Below are 9,995 nucleotides of genomic sequence, written 5' to 3' on the forward strand. Positions count from 1 at the left end.
AGTCCTCAGGAGTATCCCCGAATATGTTGACTTTCCCTCAGTGTTTTTGCTTTATTTTTAAAACATTCCCTATAACTCAAGCTACTATAGTGTCAGTCTGGTTTGGAGCCCAGGGCCTCTAATCAGAGGGGAAAAAGGGCCCTTCCCAAGGCCTCAACTCCCAGACGATCAATGCTTGAGATGAGGAGGTTCCTCCAAATCAGAAGAAGTTCCTACCCCATTAATCAAGTTTACAAAGAGGCTGTGTGGAGGCTGCCGACAGGTTACAACCAGACTCCAGGTGGACGGAGTGAAAACTTAAAATAAATAGAGTTCACACACAGACGCTCGCTGAAGTTGCACAATACGCTTATCAAGGAGCAAGAACCCACTTTCCCAATGAGCAGACAATTTTTCTGTTGTTCGATGGAGCGTAAAAATAGCTACAAATACAGGAAATAGACAAGCATATTGTACCACTGTATGATAAAATGGGAATAAAATAAAGAAATATGAGAAAAGCCTGAGTGGGTAGGGACTAAACCATGATCACAGATTTATTGAATGATTAATTCATTGAGAGGTTTTATTATTAGCATTTTAATTAAAAATCAAATGATCTGAGCAGAAATTGGAAAGCAGCATAGTGTAAACTGCTGTATTATGCTGCTGAATTAATAATTAATACACCAAATGTGTGTTTTGACCACTGACTGTACAGTGTTTTTTTTATAGAAGAAAAAAAAGAATTTGCAAAATGTTTAGTATAAATATAGGTTTAGCAATCATTACAAGTTGCACACTGAAGATAAACCTAGTGCTGTATTTTGCCACTAGATGGCGATGTACACTGAGGCTTGTTGCCCCTATAATTAAAGCAGTCTACTCTTGACCCCACAAGATAAGCGTTAAATCTGAATTTGATTTTTTTCCTTCTTACATTGTTTCATTTGAAGGTTTTTTGGAGCCCTGAAGAAATGAAATGTAACACTACTTTTCAAGAAAAAAACTAAAAAGAAAAACATGTGTCCAACATTGTTTATTTAACTTTCTTGTCCTTTTAATCATATGTTTATCCTTCAGATTTTTCTGGACTACTAAAACATTGTTTTATTGACTGTAAATAAGATTTTAGGGGTCAGTAAAGGGTTAAACAGTGCCGGCTCTGCCTCTAAGACTCCGCCTCCTTTGGGTGACTCATTGTAACAGGAAGCAGGAAGTGCCCAACTCTAAGCCAAGCACGTCTCCCTGTCACAAGACTTTTGGTTGTCAGGTACGATCTGTTCTTATGTTTCTTATGAGGCTGACAGTGAATCAATATGCACTTAAATCCTTTATGACTATTGTGTGTTCAGTATTCTCCATAGTGTGAAGTAAATAGACTACATAGTTCAGCATGTGTGTGAGTATATGTGTGAGTATATGCAAGGCCTTTGGTCAGTGCCAACACCTTTGCCCTACTTTCACTTTGTAGGCAAAGTGTTTTTATAGATCTAAGCCATTTAGTTGGTTTGTATTTTGTATGCTGTGGATTGTTCTGTCTGATCTGTCTATTCTTGTGCTTTTATTGTAAAATTGTCAACTGGTTTTGCGCTTCAATTTTACAGTTTTTTTTAATGCAATTTCATAATCTGTTTAGCTCCTCTTCCACTGTTTTATATTGTTATTTGGGTATAGTTTTTTTTTATTATTTTTGAATGTACACATTCTTTTTAGTATACCTGTGTACCATGTAAAGGACTTTATAACGGCTTTGTTTTAAAAAGGGCTTTATAAATAAAAAATGAGTTACTTACTTTCAGAGGAAAACAGCAGTGGTGGTGGTGTCGGGATGGCAGGCAGGCTGTCGTTCCAAGAGGTGGACCTCTCCTGTCCCATATGCTGCGATATCTTCAAGGACCCTGTGGTCCTCAAGTGCAGCCACAGCTTCTGTGCACCCTGTCTAGCGGAGTACTGGTCTCGGGGCCAGAGCCGTGACTGTCCCCTGTGTAGAAGCCAGTCTGTGGACGACCCCGTGCCAAGCCTCACCCTCAAGAACCTGTGTGAGTCCTACATCCAGGACAGTGAGGACATGGAGGAGAGGGGGGAAGAACTGTACTGTGATCCGGGGGAGACGTGCCCTCACCATGGGGAGAGGCTAAAGCTCTTTTGCCTTTCGGATCAGATGCCCATCTGTGTGGTTTGCCACACGTCGAGGAAGCACAAGCAGCACGACTGTTGCCCAGTAAATGAGGCTGTAGTAGATGTGAAGGTAAATACTTAACCTTTAAGATAAAATGTCGGAACTGTGGTGGAATAATGAACAGCTTGGGGCTGTCTCTCTGCAGAAGAGTATTAGGGCCACGGGAAGAAAATGAGAGGAGGAAGTTTGTTTTTTCATTATGCACTTCAAGAATAAAGCAAACATTTCAAGAATAAACTCAACAGTTAAACACTGTGGTAAAGTTCAAAAGATATTGACAGATTCCCACAATAACATTGCGCTCTGTGTACAGAGGGCTGTGAAATTATAGCACAGGGACAGTCTACAAAGGGCAACAGCTAAGCAAAAAATATTCAAAACCTTCTACCTTGTGTTATGTGTGCTTATGAGTTAGTGATCCCTGGAGTTCAGATCTGTCAACATCTCTCCAACTTTAGCACGGAGCTTTTATTTTCAACGTGCATATACTGCATAATTAATGACGCATTTGTTTCTCTCCCTTGGCCCCAATACTCTTCTCTAGTCTCTCTAAGTCCCCTTACTAGCTCTGATGAGTTGTTACGTTCAAGGATGTTGCCAGCCGTAGTTTTTAAAAGGTCAAGTTTCTTTTCAACGTGCCAAATTAATTTTCTCTTCATTATGTAGGAGAAAATGAAGGCCGCCCTCAGCTCTCTGCAGGAGAAGAAGGACGCTTTTCACAAAATGAAGGATAACTATGAGGACACCGTGGAATACATCCAGGTGAAGTACTAGGATACTTGGTAAAAAAAAATGTATAGAGGTCTTGCAGGAGCTTTTCCAAGTTATGCTTTACACGGTTTTCGATCGCAGACCCAGGCTCAATATGTGGAGAAAAGAATCGGCGAGGAGTTTGAAAAGCTTCACGCTTTCCTCCGAGCCGAAGAAGATTCAAAGATGGCGGAGCTGAGGGAGGAGCAAGAGCAGAAGAGGCGAGCGATGATGCGGAAGATTGAGGAAATTACCGGAGATATAACGTCCGTGTCTGAATCCATTGATGCCTTAGAGGAGGAAATTGCCTTGGAGGGCATCTCTGTCCTTTATGTAAGTTTGTGAATGTTTGAATATATGCAAAGATACTTGAAAGTAAATATTATAAAGAAATATTTTTTGTGAATTTTCCCCTTTTTTCAGAAATGCAAGAGGACATTAGCAAGGTAAAAAAAAAGCTTTTTTCACTTTTCTTTTTTTATACCAACATGTATGTATGTGATAGGTGCTTTTGTCTTTGTTCAAATTATTTTGTGTTTTAATTTGTTTTATGCTCAACCGCTCATGCACTTTTATCTGTGTCTATATGCTACTTGTGTTAGGTTTTTACATGCCATTTGTTTTATATGCCATTATTTGTATATGCTTGCTCATGTGTTCTTGTTTTATGCTCATGTATTGTATATGTGTTATGTGTATGTTTTTTTTAAATGTTTTAGGCCATTAATGTTTTTTGTCCTTTTTTTTAATAAAGCACTCTAAAATGTTATACTAAGATAAGTAAAGTCCCTAATTGTGCTTCCTGCAGAGCCAGCAGCCCAATTGAAGATCCAGTCATGGCTCCCGGAGCGCTCATAGATGTGGCCAAACATGTGGGCTCTATGGCGTTTCGTTTATGGGAGAAGATGCAAAACATCGTCAAATACAGTGAGTACATACCTCGGGCTCAGGTGACGCTGAAGTGCATTCCTTAGTTGCTTCATGTATTCCTGTGGTGGAGAAAAAAATTTGTGATTAAGACGAGACAATACAGATGAATAGTGATTTTAAAAGTTGCGATGTTTGGTTCAGAGTATAGTAAAAACTATGGTTAGAGAATGGCCGTTAAAGATGGTTGTATAAAAGACAAGGTACAGTGACATAAATGCATAACTGTACATTTTGGGCCATTTATTCATACCAGTATGAAAGAAGACATGTTACGGAAGTAAAACTCATAAAAATGTACCGTTGGTTGAAAAAAAACAATGTTTTTGCCTTAACCGAAGACAGCTGACTGACAATTCTGCCATGTTTTCTTCAGCTCCGGTGACTCTGGACCCTAACACCGCGGCCCCGTGGCTCATCCTGTCAGACGACCTCACCAGCCTTCTCGATAGCGATGAGAAGCAGAGATTGCCCGACAACCCCGAGAGGTACGATCCCGACTCTGGGGTGCTAGGCAACGAGGGCTTCACCTCAGGCAAGCGCTCCTGGGACGTCACCGTGGGAGACAACACGGCGTGGGTCGTGGGTGTGGCCAAAGAATCCGTCCAGCGGAAAACGAAGGTGTCCTCTGTACTGAAAAATGGCTACCTGTGCGTGTACTTCTACCACAAGATGTACTTCGCAGGCACCTCGCCCTTAACCAGGCTTAACCCGAAGAGGAACCCGCAGAGGATCAGGGTGCTGCTGGACTGCGACAAGGGCCGCGTGTCTTTCCACGACTCGCATGACAACACACTCATCTACACCTTCAAGCACGCCATCACCGAGAAAGTCTTTCCGTACTTCTGGGTGGGTTGTCCGCAGTGTCCTCTGACAATTGAACCGTTGGCAGTGACTGTGAAAGCTGTCGAGTACAGCTGAGACCACATTTCCAACTACACAACTTTTTTTTGAGGGGGGTGCTCAGAATGTAAAATCAGAATTGCACAGTTTCAGTACTTTATTTCCTGGTTTGATACTAAATACTTTGACCTTTTTCCAGTTAAAATGTACCTAATGATTACTTTTTGTGTGTGCTGTTTACAGTAATGGATTGTGAACTTCGAATTGGTCTTGCACTTTGAACTACCATAAAGGTTCCCAACTTTTTCTTTAAATTTGTTTGTCCCAGTCTGACACTTTTATTTTATATAGTCTATGGTCTGACAGCACAACGTGTATTTAAAAATGGGTGCACTGCAACCTGTCAAATTAGCATGTTGAATTCTAAATGTTGGTTGTTTTTTTCTGAAGCCCATTTTACGTAGGCTATGTAAAATATGTATGTATGCATGGCAAACGATAAAACATGCTTAATGTGCAAATACTAATGATGTTCCAGAAATGTGTGAGTGCCAATTTACAAATAAATAATTTTAAAAAATATTCTGACTTACCTGTTTAATATAGCCTATCATATGCACAACAGGTTACAGGAACAGTCGATGGCAATGCAATTCTTGAGTCTCAGGCCTCCTTCAACAATGTAACATAAAAAGAGAAAATGTCTAGAAGGGAACTCTAATAAAGAGAACATCGGGGCCTAAATACAAACAATAGTGCAGACATTGTGCAATTAAAAATGTTTATAAAGTACAAAGTAACTACACACACACACACAGTTCACTTCGAATAAAAAGTGTAGAATAGTAGAGGTAAAGTAGTATGTGAATATACTGTAGGCCTATATTTAAAAAAGAAATCTCAGTAGCAACCATTAGCCTATTTGAATTTTAACAGCATTTTGATGCGTCCAGCTTACCCCACCCACTGAACGTTGCATCCTGTCACGTCGAAATTGTCGTCCTCTTCTTTACCGACTGAAGTTCTTCTACTTTACTTTTCTTCTACTTTCTGTTGTCTGTTTAGAATTACTTCGATACTTTTCTGAGTGCAGCTGAGTTGCGTGGAGCTGCCATCTTCCTCCAAAGCTCCCTGAAACAAAAAGCTACAGCAGAGCGCGAGGACCGAATGTGACGGTAAGCCAATTATCAACAGGTTAATTAGCTAGTTATAGCCCTTATGCTAATAGTGCATGTAGCTTATAGCTGAGAATGTTTAAAAAATTAACAAGAAGGGGAAAAAGTTGAGGTTATAATGTAAGTAAGAGGTGGGGTAAAGTTACATTTGCATACATTGGTGGAATTCAATAGAGTCAAGAAGAAAAAATATTTTTTTCCTAAATATAACGTCAAGCTGTTTTATTCTATGCTATCTCATTACATTAAGCTGCGCATTTGTATTTTGTGTACGATATTTTGAGTTAAACTAAGGTTCCACCATGTGCTTTGTTCTATTTCACAAAAAAAAATCTAATGTATTGTATCAATATAGCCAACAGGAAAAACACTTGTTCGTAATATAAAGCAAAGCACTTCGATTATATGCACTGTTATTACTTTGAGCATGTACATTTTTAATTTTTTGGATGACATTTTGAGCTAAACTCTCTTCAGTCTAAGCCTTCACCGTGTGCTATTTTACCAAAAAATTATTTGTTAAAAAATCCTCATTTCTAACAGGTGGTCCAAGATGCCACCTGCCAAAAGAAAGCTGGCAAAGGATGCTTTAGTGTCAGAGCCCATTGCCAAATCTTCCAAAGTCACCATGTTAAGCCCATCTCTCCTGCTGCTTGAAATCCCTCCCCACACTGACACCAGCCTTCCCGTCTGGGACGCTGTGAGGTCCCAGCGGGTCCAAATCGGCTGGACCGTCAACCCCTACAGCATCAGTTTCCATCTAACCCCTGCTATGACCTCCGAGCAAGGCACAGGTGTGGCACAGACCGCGTCAGCTTCCACTGGCCTCCTGCTACCTCAAATGGTCATCCGGTCCATCAATCAGCAAAATGGCGGCTCCCAAAGCGCCCCCCAAATCATGCTCACTTTCCCCCAATCGCTACCGAGCCCTTCGGGACAACACCACTCTAACCCAACCACCTCAGTCATCGTCTCCTTGCCTGTCATAATCACCCAGCCGCAGCTTTCCCCTCAGACAAAGAAAGGGCTCCCACCACCCGACACCCTGACGCCGACGACCACCCCCACCAAGCAGCAGCAAGCCCCTTCCGACCAAGTGTCAGACACTTCCCTGTACCACACCAAGAGCCTTCCAGACATCCACATCTGTGACGACTTCCTCCTGCGAATGTGTCGCGCGGGGAAAATGTGCGAGTTGCACCATACCCCCTACCCGTTCCACTGGCAGCTGTGGAGAGTGTACGGCAACCAGTGGGTCGACATCAACCCCAGATCTCAGGTCACACTGGAGAGGCTCTACTGTGACGTCGATCAAGAGACGATTTGCATCAAGGATGGGTGAGAATAAGGAGGGCCAGGCTTGGGGTGAGATCTCTGGTTTTAGCTTTAAAGGTGTAGTCAGCGATTCTGGAGAATGCTTGTTGTCAAAATCATTTTCAGTCAAAAAAAAATCAGTGAATATATCCTCACAATCCACTACCTGTCTGTACTGTGTGGGCTGAAAAAAATCTGGTTTTCATATACCCCATAGACTCTGTAAACTGGTATACGAAGGGGATGTAAACAAAGGGTGCCCACCATAGCAACATGTCTGTTTACTGAGCCTAGTCTGTGGATTCACAATGGATTTTTTATTTCAGCGCACACACAGTACGAACAGGTAGCAGTTCCTTATATCTCTGAAATATCAGTCAAAAACAGGAACGTTAGTTTATTTTAATGGTTTTTTAATTGTTTTCCCTCCCTTTAGGTGTGTCAACTACACTTTGAACTTTGTGGAGTTGGACGACCCCTCTAAGTATTCTGCGGTGAGACGCCTCACTAATTCTGACAGTCCAGGGGACAACCCTTTCTTTCCCAGCAAACTGCGAGTCTACTGGTGGAACAGCAACAGCTGGGAAGAGTACAGCAAGGTGAAGGTTTCCTCTTTTTAATAATTTAAATATCCCTTGTAGGGTTGCAAAAGTAGGGCATTTTACTTAATTCATTGAATGGGTGGGATCAGACGCCCGGATGAGTAATATTTTACTCAACATTAATGTTTTTGTTGTTCTGTGAAATTATTGATTGTTCATAAAATAATCACAACTTGATAAAGTTCTACTTACAAATAAATCAAATGTAATGTTTTTAATTGTATGGTGGATGTCTGCCTATGACAAAACATAGTGTTTATATGTTCAGATTTATGTTTGGATATGAAACAGATTTTAATTACAGCCATTTAGTTAATTCCTATAATTCCCAATTTTGAATATTCCCAAATTCCCGAACAAAAGTTCCCGTGGAAACTTTCCGGAAATTTACCGGAAACTTTCCACCCCTTTGCAACCCTAATCCCTTGTCACAACTCGTCATCAGACATTTACCACTTTAATTAACTTGCAAATACAGTAAAAATTTTAAAATGCTGTTTGCTGATTGGTTCTGCTTCGTAGGATAAGTCCAGCTGGCTGTTAAAGAACATGAGTGAGAAGAAGCCCACGTGTTCCTTCAAAATTGACAAACAGGATTACAAGGTGGACTTCACCGACATGACTCAGACCAACGTCACCACAGGGTTCCAGAGGGAGATTCGCTGTCGACCCGTCTACCGCTCCCCTGATTCAATGCAGCTTCACCTGCAGTAAGCAGTATCCTAGATCTGTTGTTATTGCATACATTTTATACATCCAAAAATACTATGTACAGGACTTAAAAATGCATTTTCAGCATGTTTTTTAGGAAGAAAATGTCTTATAAATCTGACAATTTACAACATATAAACCAATCATTCTGTATTTACCTTCAGAGTAGTGCTAAGAATACTTATGGGAAGTTTGTACTTTAGAAGATTTTTTGTTCCGATTATTGAAAATAATATTAATAATTTTAAAGAAAAACTTCCTCTTCTCCCAGACACAGGACAGCTATCCAGTCTGACTCTGTTGGTGAACCACCAGGGGCTAACTTCAGCGTGAACCCTCTGGAGGACTTCAGCTCCTGGTATCCTCCAGTGTGGTGTCCGGCCTTAGAGCAGGACTACATTCTGATGGACGTCCCAGCTGGCACACAGGCCCACAGGAAGGTCCAGGAACTCTTCTACACCAGCCTGTTTGAGACCAAGGTGGACATCATCTCCATCCAGCAGGTCCAGAACCTCCTCCACTGGGACAAGTACCAAAGGTAATGATAGAGTTACTTAGTGGGTTTGAATTGATAATGTTTTTTTTCTCGCAATGTAGAAAACCAGTGAAATGCACATGTGACGGTAATATGTTCCTTCATTGCAGTAAACATGGGAAGTGTAGTTTATCTCTTGCTGTCCTGCTGCTGGGAATAGTCACTGGAGCACCAAATGTATCACTGAAAAAAGTCCACTCCCAACAAATTATATTTAACTTATGTTAAACTAATATTCACATCTTAAGTTGGAACACATTTGACTTGGGGTGGGGTGAGCTATAGACAAAACTCATTGAAGTTTGAGGAGTAACTAATAAGTTGTTTGGGTCTTTTCATGGGATCACAGATGTTGCTATTGTCTGTTCATCGTTTCATGACCAACCATATCCATCATATCACAAATTGTAAACGTAAACTATCGTTCCTTAATCGTGTTTAAGAAAATGTAAAGTAAAGTCTAAGGATGTGGGAAACGGTACAAAATACACAAGCTACATCTCTAAACACTCCGTGTTTATGACAGGCACAAGGCATACATGCAGAAGCAGCACGACACCAAGTCCAAGGAGCCCCTGGAGAGACATCTCTTCCACGGGACGGCCAGAGAGGCCTCGAAGGACATCTGCCACAACAACTTCGACCCTCGTATGGCCGGCGTTAATGGGACATCCCACGGCTATGGCTCCTACTTTGCCACCAGCGCCTCCTTCTCTGACAGGTTCTCCACCATGGGCAATCCCGACAAGGTCCGCCACATGTTCCTGGCCAAAGTCCTGGTGGGGAAGGTGTGTGTCGGAAGAGGCATCTACCGCCGGCCGCCGCCACTCAGCCACAAGACAAAGAAGCATTGTCTGTATGATGCCTGTGTGGACAACATGGACAAGCCCACCATGTTTGTAGTTTTTGATAGCTGTCAGTGCTACCCGTACTACCTCATCAAGTATCAAGTGCTGCCCAAAGAGATTGCTGTTTGA

General features: G+C 41.6%; 2 protein-coding genes across 3 annotated transcripts; both read left to right on the forward strand.

The window, feature by feature from the left end:
• Window positions 1-1,191: 1,191 nt before the first annotated feature.
• trim35-14 (tripartite motif containing 35-14) lies at window positions 1,192-5,257 on the forward strand. Of its 2 annotated transcripts, none has more exons than XM_080050693.1 (7): window positions 1,192-1,252; window positions 1,782-2,230; window positions 2,828-2,923; window positions 3,014-3,244; window positions 3,335-3,357; window positions 3,720-3,838; window positions 4,215-5,257. In XM_080050693.1, exons 2-7 carry the CDS (start codon window positions 1,811-1,813, stop codon window positions 4,757-4,759), a joined length of 1,434 nt encoding a protein of 477 aa, XP_079906819.1. In that variant the 5' UTR covers window positions 1,192-1,252; window positions 1,782-1,810; the 3' UTR covers window positions 4,760-5,257. The 2 variants fall into 2 exon arrangements, with proteins under 2 accessions (XP_079906819.1, XP_079906820.1); XM_080050694.1 differs by having other exon boundaries at window positions 1,235-1,252; window positions 1,768-2,230.
• Window positions 5,258-6,409: 1,152 nt separating this feature from the next.
• Window positions 6,410-9,995, forward strand: LOC307268754 (protein mono-ADP-ribosyltransferase TIPARP-like; the record flags this gene model as incomplete). Its single annotated transcript, XM_080051500.1, has 5 exons — window positions 6,410-7,194; window positions 7,607-7,769; window positions 8,295-8,482; window positions 8,755-9,021; window positions 9,545-9,995. The coding sequence occupies 5 exons, from the start codon at window positions 6,410-6,412 to the stop codon at window positions 9,993-9,995; spliced, it is 1,854 nt and encodes a 617-aa protein (XP_079907626.1).

This window comes from Ammodytes marinus (genome assembly GCF_949987685.1).
Source record: "Ammodytes marinus genome assembly, chromosome: 22".
Lineage (NCBI taxonomy): Eukaryota > Metazoa > Chordata > Actinopteri > Uranoscopiformes > Ammodytidae > Ammodytes > Ammodytes marinus.

Coding starts and splice junctions, on each gene's coding strand:
- trim35-14 (XM_080050693.1), top strand. CDS start 1,811: ATGGCAGGCAGGCTGTCGTTCCAAGAGGTGGACCTCTCCTGTCCCATA. Junction 2,231..2,827: donor AGGCTGTAGTAGATGTGAAG/GTAAATACTTAA, acceptor TTCATTATGTAG/GAGAAAATGAAGGCCGCCCT. Junction 3,358..3,719: donor TGCAAGAGGACATTAGCAAG/GTAAAAAAAAAG, acceptor TGCTTCCTGCAG/AGCCAGCAGCCCAATTGAAG.